We start from the raw sequence: 14,041 nt of genomic DNA, 5'->3' as shown, positions 1-14,041 counted from the left end.
GCATTTTCTATTGATAGTTTCTTTATTTCAATCATTTTGTTGATTTTGTTGAACAGTTTTTCTGAAAAAACAAATATAAATTCTTCTTTCTCCATTCTATCAATTATTTCATTCATCTCTTCGATTTTCTTTTTCTGTTCTTCTTCATTGCATTTCTCAAGTTCAGATAATAATTCTAAATTTCATATAAAAAATTTTTTATAAACAAGAATTCAAGTTCAACAATATCTGCAAACCATCAAATTTGCTGTAAATGATTTTTCTCTGCATCTTAAAAAAATAGTATTGAATTCAAAAAAATGGCGTTTGAATGTTCATATTTGACAAGCAATTATTTTGTCAGAAGAAATGCACGAAAAACAAAAAAAGCTCAAAAAAGTTTCAATATATTTGCATAGACATCATACAGTAAAAGAAAGAGATTTTGTGATATTTCTTCAAAACTCCAATTAAACCGATCAATAAAATTGTATGTTATGGATTTTTTGATCATTTATCATTCAAGAATCGAAAATATTCATGCACCGATTGAGAAATCCGTGAATGAACATTACCTATTGAACTAGGAATATTAATTCTTGTGGAAGAGCCAGACAATGATGGTAATGCATCGGTTTTAAAATTTTGCCTTTTGATTTTTGTAGAATGATTGATCAACGAAATTCAACAGTTTTATTAATAACACAAGACGTTGTGCATGTACTTTTTGTTGTTCTTTTTGTTGTGAAGATATTTCCATCTGTATCCTTTCCAAAGTGAAGAAATATGAATAATATAATGAACAAACAACACAAATCTCACATTTATCAGAAGGTGCAGAAATCGAAGCATTCGAGGGAAATACGACTATTGGAAAAAATAAATGGAGAATCAGGCTGAAACAGTTGAAAAAAGGAAGGAATAATGAAATTGAATTGGAGGGAAACGAGCATTGAAAATGGGATGAAAAACAGAAAATTATCTTTAAAAATGTTTAAAAGGTTTGCTGTCGTTATTTTTTTGAAGTGATTATTATTTTTTTTAAGAATGCTGAAAGGATGAGGGATTCGATCGCTTTGAATAAGGAAAGCAGGGAAGAAAAATGAAATGAAGATTGATGAAATGCGAGATATTTCGAAGATGCCTGGCGTTGGGCTTTGACAAAGAATTATTTTTGAGGAAAGGTGATTTTTTGTGAAAGAAGGGGAAGTGAAAGAAGAAAAGATGAAATGAAAAAGAGATTACTCAATATTTCATATTTTTTTTGTTGGAGAGAGAGAAAAAGATTGAGCTGAAAGTGAAAAGGGTTCAGAGACAATTATTTGCCAGAAGAAGACAAAATCCAGAAAAAGAGAATTTCAATGAATTTCTCGGTTGGCATTAATTGACACTCATCTTCTCAATTTTCAACAATCAAACATTTCATGTCATTTATTCATTATCATCATCTTCCTCTTCTTCAAATATATCATTGACATTTTGCACAACTTCTTCTTCTTCTTCTCTTCCTCTTTCTTTTCCTTCTTCTTCTTCTTCTTCTTCTTCTTCTTCTTCTTCTTCTTCTTCTCTTTTCTTTATTATGTTTTCGATATCATTATCTTATTTTTCTTCTTATTTTTCTTCTTCATCTTCATCATCATCATCATCTCCTTCTCCTTCTCCTTCTCCTTCTCCTTCTCCTTCTTCTTCTTCTTCTTCTTCTTCTTCTTCATTCACTTCATCTGATTGGATTTCTTCACGATCTGTTTCATCATCAGAGATAAAGATAAAAATGAAAAAGAAACAGAAATTTTGCAGCAGAAGGAAATTTACATAAATTAAAATGAGAAGAAGAAGAATGAAAGAAGAGGAGAAAGAGAAAGAGAAAGAGAAAGAAAGAAAGAAAGAAAAAAGAAAATAGAAAAATAGAAAAGGAAATGAGAGAGAGAGAGAGAGAGAGAGAAAGAGAAAGATGAGAAAGAAAGAAAGAAAATGAAGAGCACGTTTAACTGGGGGATTTAGAAAGGAAATGGAATTGAGAAAATGGAAGAGGGTTATTTTTTTTTTTTTTTTTTTTTTTTTTTTTTTTTTTTTTTTTTTTTTTTTTTGAATGAAAGAAAGAAGATGAACGAATTTCAAATATGAGTTGGAAATTTAATTTGAGAAGCGATGGAAAGAGCGTCCAGCACAAAAGAGATTATTTGGATGAGAAAAGGAAGATGGTTGAGAAGAGGGAAAAATTGAAAAGCGGAACAAAAAAGAAGACAAAACGTTGAATTACAGGAGAAATCAAAAATATGTTTGAAGAAAAGAAAAGAAGAAATGAGGCGAGGTTAGAAAACACAAAGAAAGAAAGCAAAAAAATAACAGGAAAAAAAAAAAGAAAGAAAAAGAAATATGAAAAGACATTTTTATTGGAAAAAATGTGAGAGACGCAAAAAGCAGGAGCCAGCCGTTGCATTGAGCATTGCATCTGCTCCCTGATATCACATTCTTTTTACTGGAGTTGTTGAGCCGCATTGCTGGAATGGAGATTAAGTGATTGCATTTCCACTGAAGAACACATCATTTTCCTCTGTCATTTTTGGCAGTGTTGCCATCGAAGAAACAAAATGTGATGAATTTTACTCCATTCATCCAGGAATAAGTCGAATAGAAGAAAATTGCAGCACCTCCCCATGAAGTTGAATTTGATGTCAATTTGTTGTTTCTAAACTGACAATCATTGACTGAAAATTGATTTGGTTTTTCTTTCGGAGGCCAATTAAATGTTAAAGAACCAGCTGCATCTCCACCAGAGTTTGAAATGCACTTGCATTCAGAAAACAAAAATTGACCGTTTGAAGATAAGGTGCTGATAGCAAAAAACCAACCAGTTCCACACCAATCTGTTATTTTACAATTTTCCACTCTGTTTTCTAAGAATGTCCAAACAGAACTGGATTGTGGATAAGCTATGCAAGTTGCTCCTCCATGAGGAGCAGAACAGTTTGTAAAATTGGATTTTGCAATATTCTCATTTTGCAAACAGTAACTGTATAACGCTCCACCACTACATCCTCCTGTGCAAGAACAATTATTGAACGAACAAGAAATGATGTCGAGATTTGCGTTTGTGCTAACAACATAAAGTGCTCCACCCCGATCACTACCACCAGTTGTATCATTCCGCTCACACCATTCAAAGCGATGGCTGCTCAGATCAAAAGAATCCAATCATCCAGGTGATTTTCTAACAGTTTCAGTTCCAATATGAACAACAGCAAGCATTTGGCGAAGAGCGTGTTTGATGAAGAAAAGGGGCATTTAAGGCAGAGAAAGAAAAGTGGCAGGAGCTGTTGAGGTTTGTGAATATTGTCACCATCGATACAGTTTGCTTGTGTGTTTGAAGATGGCCAAGTTTGATGTTGAGGGAGAAATTAAACGATTTTGTTTTTGTCAGAAGATGTCAGAGGAAAAGAGGGAAAAAAAAATGGAAAAAAAGGAAAAAAAGGAAAAACCAGAAGAGATCAACTTTTGCGAACATCTCCTCTGTTATTTGTTTTCATTTATCTTGACATTTCTTTATCTTCAACAACTCATTTTGTTCGCGCATTTTCATCATACCACACAACTTCTTCTTCCTCTTCCTTTTTTTCTTCTTCTTCTTCTTCCTCTTCTTCTTCTCCTCCTCCTTTTCCTTCATTGCCTTCTTTTTTTTCTTCTTCTGCTTCTCGTTCTTCTTCTCCTTCTTCTCCTTCTTCACCTTCTTCACCTTCTTCGTCTTCTTCATCAACATCTTCTTCTTCTTCTTCTTCTTCTTCTTCTTCACCTTCTTCATTTTCTTCCTCTTCTTCTCTATCCTCTTCTTCTTCTTCTTCTTTTCATAATTTCAACGTATCACACGACTTTTTTTTCCATCTTTCTTTTCTTCTTCTTCTTTTGTCAATTTGACATGTCTGTTTTTAAACCGAGTTGCGGAATTATCTCCGAAAAAAATTGGAACGGCCCTGAACGGGGGAATTTATTTTTGGTGAATTTTTTTTTTTTTTAATTTTTGAATTATTTGAAGAAGAAGAAGAAGAATCAAAAGAAGAAGAAGAAGAAGGAGGAGGAGGAGGAGAAGGAGAAGAAGAAGAAAGAAAAGATATTTTTCAACTTCTTAATCTTATTTTTTTCTCAATAAGATTATCAATTATCTCATTTTCTCATCTTCACCGAGGCTTTTTCACCAATTAACTTGAACATTTCGATTTCTTCTTCTTCTTCTTCTTCTTCTTCTTCCTCTTCCTCTTCCTTCTTCTTCTTCTTCTTCTTCTTCTTTCTCGAATTTCATTGAGAATGCGATGATAAAGAGAAAAATCAGAGTTATCCAGAAGTTTCAAGAGGAAATAAACAGAACAGTTGAATTTTCATAAAAACAAAAAGAAAAAAAGTAAAAAAAAAGAAAGAAAAAGAAAAAGAAAGAAAGAAAAAGAAAGAAAAAAAGTGAAAAAAGAAAAAAAGTTTAAAAAAAGAAAGAAAGAAAGAAAAAAGATGATAAAAAGATTCTATTTGGGACGAAATTTTTTGCATTATGAATTTTGTTCCACATAGTTCTTTCAAAGATTTTCCTCAACTAGTAAATATTTTAATGTTCAATATAGAACTTCAATGTAAGTCTTGAAATTATATGATTGCAAAAAAAGACTGGAACAAATCATTGAATTTTTCATAAATGAATAATTTCTGTCCCATTTGAAGAAGATTAAGCGCAACAATTCATTCGATGAAGAACCATAAAGAAAATAATCAAAAAAAATAAGAATGGAATTTTTGCTTTTTCTTTATTTCCTTTTTCACAAAAAATGAAAAAAATGCCAATAAAAAAAAAAAAAAAAAACAAATAAATATTTTTGCCATTTTGTGAAGTGTATTAAAAAAGGCAGTTTTTGAGGAACAAAATAAATAAAAATCACATTTTCTCAAACATTCACAAGATAATCAGAAATATTCAAAGATAACGAACGATAATAATTTCTTTTAAAATATTCTAAAGCTTCATGAAAGCTTGTGATGATATCTTCGTATCCTTCTTCTTCCATCTTTTCAAAAACCTTCCTTTTTGTTATTTTTCTTTCTTCCTCTTCCTCTTCCCCTTCTTCTTCTTCTTCCTTCTCCTCTTCCTTCTCATCATCTCTCTCTTCATCCCCCTCATCAAACTCCTCTTCTTCTTCCTCTTCTTCCATTTCGTTTTTCTTCTTTTCTTTCAATCGATTTGAAACATTCGTAAAGAACAACAAGCTTTCCTTTGCCATTTTGTCGACAATTGTTGGCCGCTGAATCTCCTCCAAAACAGCACTTATAGCCCCACTTCTCAACAAGTATTCAATTTTCACATAAAAATTTCCTGCTGCGTTTCTCAAGGAATAAATGCATTCTTTGCCAATTCCCCTGCAATTATCCTTTGCTGTTCGATATACCTGAATAATGCTGCGGAAAAGATCAACAAGTTCTTTATTCCTCAATCGATAATTGAAAAAATAAATCATCAATGTTTTGACCCATCTTTTGATTATCAGCACTTCATTCGCTTCTTCTTTGCTCATTTCCTCTTCTTTCTTCTTCCAATTCGCATTTCTTGTGAGCTCTTCTAATTCTCTGGTTGCCTCTCTTCCAAAATGCAGCTCATTCGCAATAACATCTTCCAAACTATTATCGCACCTTAATCTGTTCAATAAAAACAACCATGCACACTGATAGGCAAGTTGCGTCAGATTTCTGTGTTCTTGATGATATTCGATGATATCTTTAATTTCATTAAAATACAGCTCTTTTTCTATTTTCTAACAAATAAAAATAAAAATATAAATAAGAAGAATAGGAATGCACACACATATAATTCATGAATGTTGCTCAAAGCCAGCAAAGCCATTTCCACTTCTTTTTGTGCTTCATCGTTTCTCTCCTTGTTCAGTACAAATCTCAGAAGGCAAGGAACGCAAATTGAAAGTAATTTCGAAGAAATTCCTTCGTTAATCAAAAGAAAGCATTCGCAAAGTTCGATCAGAAGCTTTTCGTTTTTTCTTTCTTTCTTCTTCTCATTTTCATCGGCAATCATCTGCTCAAATCGAAAGCACAATGACGAATTCACAAAACCATTAATAAAAATTCTTTTGGATGTTCTGTGATGTCCAATATGCTTCAACAACAACAATGCATTTTCCATTGACATTTTCTTTATTTCAATCATTTTGTCTATTCTATTGAACTTTATTTTTGTGAAAAAAGATTTATGTTCCTCTTTATTCATTTCCTCCACAAGTTCATTTATTTCAAGGATTTTCTGTCTCTGCTCTTCTTCATCGTAATGGATAAGTTTAGAAAACAATTCTTCAATAAATTTATTTATGATGGAAAACGCTGAACACTCAAATAATAGAAAAATGAGCAAACTTGAAAACATATCTTCAAGAGATAGCTCCTGAACATCATTATCGGATTTGTATGCATTATACATTTCCATTCAGTCTATTATTAGCAAAGATCAATTTACAGCAAAATTTCAAACAAAAAACATAAAAGCAATTACAAAAAACATTGATGATTGTCAAAGCAAAGATATAGCAGACCAATAAGAATTCCTTTGCTTTTAAAAAATAAATGTGAAATCGAAATCACAAAGAAGTCAATGGTATTAGCAGTATATAGCTAAATACGAAAGAGTTTAATTTCTTTCTGATCGAACCAACAATAATTCATTTCATGGAAATGGATTGAATTTCGAATGAGTAGTTGAACATATCGGAAAGAATCCCACATGCTTGGTATTGAATATGAAAATAATATTAGTTTTTATATTATTAGCCACATGAAGAGGAGGCAATAAATTGTTTTGAAGAACAAAACAAAGAAGAGAAAAAAAAGCAACAGTTTGTTCATTAATCGTGTGTGTGCTTCAATGCCCTTTTTAAATTAAAACATATTTGTATTTCAATTTTAGCACTCACATTTAGAGTTATCTGGAAGCTTTCCTTCATCGAAATGATTTTTTCTGTTATTTCAAAGTGTTTGCAGGCTTCAGTGGTTGTTTCGAATTTAATGTGTTGAGAAAAGTTTTGAGACATCAGGATGATTTTGATATTTGTTCGTTTCTTGAGTGGGTTGTGCAAGCTGAAGGAAGATTAATGGAAGGGAATCAAGCTTTCAACAATTCGCAATTTTTTGATGATTGGGAAAATGATAATTGAACGCATAATGGGCATAATCAAGGCAACAATGCATGTCATTGTTAACAGAGCATTGAAAGAGATTCTATTCCAAAAGATTTTGAGGCTGAGCAAAGATGAAAAAAATCGAGAAGGCGAAGGAAGATTTATGCAATATGCGGAACCAAGCACATGCGGAATATTGAGCGCGTTCAAGCATATTATTCATTTTATGGTGAATCCAATTTAAGTGTATTTATCTGTAAAGACGCTTGTCACATTTTTCGGAAAATCATCATTTTTGGTTGTTTTGCTGATTTTCATAGATTCGACGATTTCGGAGTGGATTTCAAGACAAAGGAGGAAGCAAATCGAGCGATGCCAAAGCAAATATGAAAGGACAAACAAAACAACAATTTAAATATTTTGCCAAATTAAGGTGTGCAATCCATAAGATGTCACATTTTTGCAAATTTTTTTCACAAAAAAAAAATAAAAAATAAAAAATAAAAAAAATAAATAAAAATAAAAATAAAAAATAACTCGAATTTTTTACAGAAATGATAATTACACATTTTCTCTTTCTTTTTCTGAATACAAAAAATTGCTGATTTCATTCCAAATGGCATTTCTGCTGTTCTTTTGCTTGGTTTTTTGGATCATTTCTTCATTTTAACTTTATGTTATTCATTCTTTTCATCCTCATTTCTTCTTCTTTCTTCTTCTTATTCTTCTTCTTCTAATTCAATATTCTTCTCCTCATCTTCTCCTTCTTCTTGCCTTCTTCTTCTTACTCCTCCTCTTCTTTATCACCGTCTTCTTCCTCATCTTCCTCTTCGTTATTATCTTCATCTAATTCAGAATTCTCATCTTTATTTTCTTCTTCTTTATTTTCTTCTTCTTTATTTTCTTCTTCTTCTTCTTCCAATTCAAGAAACATTTCTTATTTCAAATTCTTCACAAAATGCTTATCATCTCAAGTGAGCAATTCAATTTTGATGTATTTTTCGTTCTTCTCTCTTTCTCTTTCTCTTTCTCTTTCTTTTTCTCTTTCTCTCTCAATCTTCAAGGGATGCATCAAAACTCCCATCAGGATTTCTTCCTCTTCTCCGATTTTCAAATAAAATATTTTTTTATTGCCTTCAGATGCTGCAAACGGATTGTTTTGACTTTTGGAGATGGAAATGTTGAAGAATGAGGAAACAGGCAGAGGAAAGCGTTTGGATTGAATGTTTCTCTTCACTTGAAGCAGCATCAGCATCGTTGTTTGCTGTTTTTATTGTATTTGCAACATGCTCTGAGGGTTTCTGATATTCCTTGAAAACAAAGGAAGCATTGAGAAAACACAATTTTCTTTTTGCGAATGAGCTGAAAAGAGGTTGTTTTTCTCAAAACAATCAAAAGAATGAATGAAAATTTTGAATTGAAAAATATTTGTCAACTCATTTTGGGAAGAACTTTGGTGAAAGAAAGAAGAAAATGGAGAAATTCATGATTATTAATATTTTAATTATTTTCATTTAGAAAAACAAAAATTGAATTTTTTTTTTGTTGTTATTTCTTTGCTTCATTTTGATGAATCTGGATCATAAATCACTTCAAAAGCAAACATATGAAAATTAATTTTTGTACCGTTTTGTGAAATGAATGAAAAAAGAGAAAATTGAAAATAAAGAGTTACAAAATACAATGAATTTCCTCAAACATTCACAAAATAATCAGAAATTTTCAACGATGTTCCAAGAGAATATATTCTGAGAAGAAAATCATATATTTTATGAAAGCTTGTGATGACATCTTCGTATCCTTCTTCTTCCATCTTTTCAAAAACCTTCCTTTTTGTTATTTTTCTTTCTTCCTCTTCCTCTTCCCCTTCTTCTTCTTCTTCCTTCTCTTCTTCCTTCTCATCATCTCTCTCTTCATCCCCCTCATCAAACTCCTCTTCTTCTTCCTCTTCTTCCATTTCGTTTTTCTTCTTTTCTTTCAATCGATTTGAAACATTCGTAAAGAATTGCAAACATTCATATACCATCATTTCATTCAATGTTTGCCGATGCATCTCCTCCAAAACAGTATTAACTGCTCCTCCATTCAATAAATCTTCAACTTTCACAACTCTATTTTTTGCTGCGTTTTTCAAGGAGTGAATGCAGAGATTGCAAATTACTTCATTATTCCCTTTTGCTGCTCGATATACCTGAACAATGCTATTGATTAGCTCAACATTTTCTTCATTCTTCAATCGACAACTTTGAAAATAAATCGAGAATGTTTCAATCCATCTTTTGATTATCAGCACTTCATTCACTTCTTCTTTGATCATTTCCTCTTCTTTTTTCTTCTTCCAATTCACTTTTCTTGTAAGCTCTTCCAGTTCTCTTGATGATTCTCTTCCAAAATGCAGCTCATTCAAAATCACTTCATTCAAGCTTTTATCAGTGTCCAATCTGTAAATAAAAAATTGCCAAGCACACTGATAGGCAAGTTTTGTTAGATTTCTGTGTTTCTGCTGATGTTTGATGATTTCTAACATTTCCTTCAAATACAGTTCTTGTTTCATTTTCTAAACAGAAATAAGAAGGGAAAAAAACAAACATAATAAAAATGAAAAAGAAGTGCTCATACACTATATTCGTTAATGTTGCTCAGCGCCAGCAAAGCTATTTCCACTTCTTTTCGAGTCTCCTCGCTTTCCTCTTTGCGCAATGCAGCTTTCAGAAGACAAGGCATACTAATTAGTATCAACTCCGAAGAAGCATCCCTGTTCAACAAAATATAGCATTTGCAAAGTCCAACAAGAAAATTTTCATTCTTTTCTTCATTTTTCTTATCTTCTTCAATTATCATCTTTTCAATTCTTTTGTTCAACGAAGAATTTCTAAAATCAAAGATCCAAATGTTTTTCAGAGTCTTCAAATATCCAGCATGCTTCAACAGCAAAATTGCATTCTCCACTGAAAGTTTCTTTTCTTCAATCATTTTATCTAATTTTTTAAACAGCTCTGTCTTAAAAATGGATCTGAATTCTTCTTCATTCATTCCTTCTATTATTTCATTCATTTCTTCGATTTTCTTTCTTTGCTCATCCTCATTGCAATGTTCAAGTTCACAAAACAATTCTGTGAATTGAAAATAGTTAAATCAGAATAAGCCAGAATTCAAATGCAAAAATGAATGTAAACCATTGAACTTTTTTGTGTTGTCCGTCTCCTATGTTTTTTGTAGCAAATTTCATTCAGAAAACAACATCATTTTGATATTCACAATGAAAGTTCAAAAGATTGGACAGTAGAATCAGATGAAAAATAAAAACTCATTAAAGATGAAAGAAATATATGCATTCAAACTGTTTCATCTTCCGCGAACATTTTCGATTTGCTATTCCAATGAAAATGAATTCTTTGTTTTTTCTCGTTGTTGTTATGGATGTTTTGATCAATTTGGATATTTCAAAAGGAATACTCATTAACAAAGCGAGAGATCAATTAATAAACATTTTTTACAGAATTAGAAGAATTATTTCCAATGATGGATGTTGACAACGGTGACTGTGCATTGATATTGAAATTCTATCTGATGAATTATTGAGATTCGTTGTCCAAGGAAATATAACGATTTTCATTTTGAATGGAAATACATGAATGAATGTATTTTATTTTGTTCTGCTAATTTCAAAGATATTTCCATCTGTATCTCCTCCAGAGTGCAGGAATCCGAGTTATTGTTGAAATGGCCAATTTATTCTTTGCAGAACAGAACAGCAATGAAGCGAGACAAACATTATCTTACAAATATATTAGAGCCAGAATGTATTTTATCATAAATGTTTATGTGACTTGTTATTAACTCAACATGCGCGATGGATATAAATGCGATGAATATGAATATTAATGGAGCGGAAATGAACGGGGTTGGAAGATATCCAAGGCAAAAAGGAAGAATATCCAATCTCTCTAAATAGGGGGCGTTTTTTATGAGGGTGGGATATTTTCAGAAAAATTTTGTTGGAAAGATTGAGGCAGATGACTGAAACAGGAGATTAGCAGCAGTTGGGACAGAACAAGGTGCCTTTCTTGGGATAAGAAGGGGAAGACATTGCTTTTATGGAACGAGGTGAGAGGAATGGAACTGGAATTCATTGCTTGGCTTGAGAGGCGAAAATACGAGAAAATCAGAAAGTTTGGCATTATACAGGCAGCAGAGATAAACAAAATACAAAATGGACTTTTATCATTCAACTTTTGTCATCAGCCATATTTCATCGAGATTGTTATGTTGAAGATATCGTCCAACAAAAAAAAAAGAAAAAAAGAAATGGAAAAAAAAAATAGTTCATATGAATTTTCCATATTATCTTCGTCTTCAACAACGCCTTCATCATCATCTTCTTCTTCTTTTTCTTCTTCTTTTCATCCTCCTCCTCCTAAAAAAGAAGAAGAGCATTCCTTCTTCACAGGAAAGAAGGAAGAAGCGGTTGAATGTGCCACATTCTTTCTTCCCTTTTAACTTTCTCACAGGAGAGACACGAGGAAATGTCTTATCATTTTGGCAATTAGACGAAAAAAGAACCATACACATTCACACACACACACACACACACACACACACACACACACACAACACCTCCTCCTCTTCTCTTCTCTTCCTCTTCCTCCTCTTCTTCTTCTCTTCCCTTTCCCTTCCCTTCCTTTCCTTTCCTTTCCTCTCTTCCTCTCTGCAGTCTTCTTCCATTTCTTCTCTCTAATATTTTCTGTGTTGCTTCCCTCTTTCTCCTCTGGATGCGCTGTTGGATCAGATCTTCATGTGCTTTCTTCTTCTTCTTCTTCTTCTTCTTCTTCCTTCTCCTCTACCTCCTCATCGTCATCATCATCTTCAATACCTTCATCATCATTATCTTCCTCCTCCTCCTCCTCTTCTTCTTCTTCTTCTTCTTCTTCTTTCTTTAGCCACCTCTTCAGTCACACATAATCTGCTGACCTTTGTATCAATGAAAACATATCGCCTGCGGAAGTTTGCCTGTTTCTGTATTCCAATATGACGCTGCTCATGTTATAGTTGGATTTGTTAAAGGAGTTGAGGGAGAAGAGATTTGCAAGGGATGTGAGGTGGAATATGTTGGGGTTGTGAAAAGTGAGACTGGTGATGAAGGAGTGGTTGAGGAAGACACAGATGACTGAAAGGAGAAAAAGAAAAAGAAAATGAACAAAGCAAATTCGCAGAAAAAGCTTAATAAGTTTTTTTGAGAGATAAGCAATGAAGCAGTGCAACGAAAGATAAATAATGAAAACAATATGAATGAAAGTGCACAACATGGGCAACATTTTCAAATGAGGGATTAAAATGAAGAAGTGAAGAAACGGAAAAAAGATGGGAAGCGGATGGAGAATAAATTAAAAATAATTTCATAAAAAGAATTTGGAGGTAAAATGTGAGATTGACTTTATTGTTATCATCCATTACTGTTTTCTCTCCATTTCGTTCATCGTTTTTTTAAGTCGTTGAATTGCACAACTTTAACAGTAACTTTGTAAGAAGCTTTATCAAAATAAATACTAAACTCGTTGCATTTTCTTTTTAAAAATCAAATAATAAATATTAAAAGCCATCTATTTTGTTCTAAGAATATTATCTTCTTCAATAAGTTGTGTTTTGCAAGTTTTGAAGCTTGTCATTTGATTTTTTAATTTTGTTTCTTCATTTTTTGAAACTTTTTTCAGAAACTTGATCCAAATAATATTTATTAATTTTTTAAAAAAAGGAATGATTTTCTGTATTCTTGAATAAAACATATAAATGAAATTATTTTTAATGGTAAATATTCACGAAAAATCATTTTTTTGTTGAATGATTAGAAAATACAACATTAGTTTTTTGTTTCAATTTTTGATCTTTTTTATAATATGGCTGATCCTTTTTGAAATCAAACTTTCATTCGAGTTTTGATCAAAATTTATGTCTCAATGGGATTTTTGATAAAATGAATAATAATAGTTGAAATAGACTGTTTATGAAGTTGTTATTGCAAAAAAATTTTTTTTCACAAAAATCCCATTGAGATTAAATTTCGATCAAAACTCGAACGAAAGTGTGATTTCAAAAAGGATCAGCCATGTTAAAAAAATCACCCACCTGAACATTTTTTCGAAATAATTCATCATCAAAAGAAATAACTTTTTCATTTTGTTCTGATTTTTCATATGTTATTCATTCTTATTCACTCAAGTACAACAAGAAATGATACAATTATAATGATATGAATTGATATATAATTTTGAGAAGATTAATAAGTTGAAATAGACATTCATTCAAAACGAGCAATTTATGTTTTAACCTGTGTTTTAAGCAAAAGAAATTTTCAATAAAATTTTGTAATTTGTGTGATTATTTTTGAAATCATATATTTTTTCGGTGTGTGGATTTTTCAACGATTGTTTGTTTTTGAAAGAAAATTTTTATTCAAAAGAGAAAAAGAATGATAATTGCTTTTTAAAACATTTGTTTTTACCGAATAAAAGATAATAATATCTTCAATAAGCCTATTCACTTTTCAACATTCATATGGCAAAATTTTTACGAAAAGTTCCTCGACTTTAATTTTATCCCACAAAAGATCAAACATGATCAAAAATTGTTGATCATTCCGTTCCCATTATTGTTATATTAGTTTTATATATTGTTATTTTCTGAGCTTATTATTGATAAGCATTCAAAAATCTGATGATTACATACAGAACGTTAATAATATAATAGAATACGCTTTTGTTAGCTACTGCTTTCGAGCTATTTGAATCAAATGAATTGCATGTTCTTATTTCTGCATCTTCATTTCATCTATTCGAATATTCATTATAAATTTTTATATGTCAATTAAGCTTTTTTTATTTTCTTTTGTTGATAGATATATAAAATTGGTTTCT

At 31.4% G+C, this 14,041-nt stretch overlaps 1 protein-coding gene across 1 annotated transcript; it reads right to left on the bottom strand.

The window, feature by feature from the left end:
* Window positions 1–3,536: 3,536 nt before the first annotated feature.
* On the bottom strand, window positions 3,537–6,662 carry MONOS_14487 (uncharacterized protein; the record flags this gene model as incomplete). The annotated part of the gene is made up of 5 exons (XM_067867291.1): window positions 6,549–6,662; window positions 6,373–6,447; window positions 5,813–6,309; window positions 4,946–5,762; window positions 3,537–3,817 (listed from the first exon to the last, which is right to left on the bottom strand). The coding sequence occupies exons 2-5, from the start codon at window positions 6,440–6,442 to the stop codon at window positions 3,537–3,539; spliced, it is 1,665 nt and encodes a 554-aa protein (XP_067720220.1). The 5' UTR covers window positions 6,443–6,447; window positions 6,549–6,662.
* Between the last annotated feature and the right edge of the window lie 7,379 nt (window positions 6,663–14,041).

Source organism: Monocercomonoides exilis (genome assembly GCF_001643675.1).
Source record: "Monocercomonoides exilis strain PA203 chromosome Unknown scaffold55-566112, whole genome shotgun sequence".
NCBI classification, from domain to species: Eukaryota; Preaxostyla; order Oxymonadida; family Polymastigidae; genus Monocercomonoides; species Monocercomonoides exilis.
This window is presented reverse-complemented; position numbering and strand designations above follow the sequence as displayed.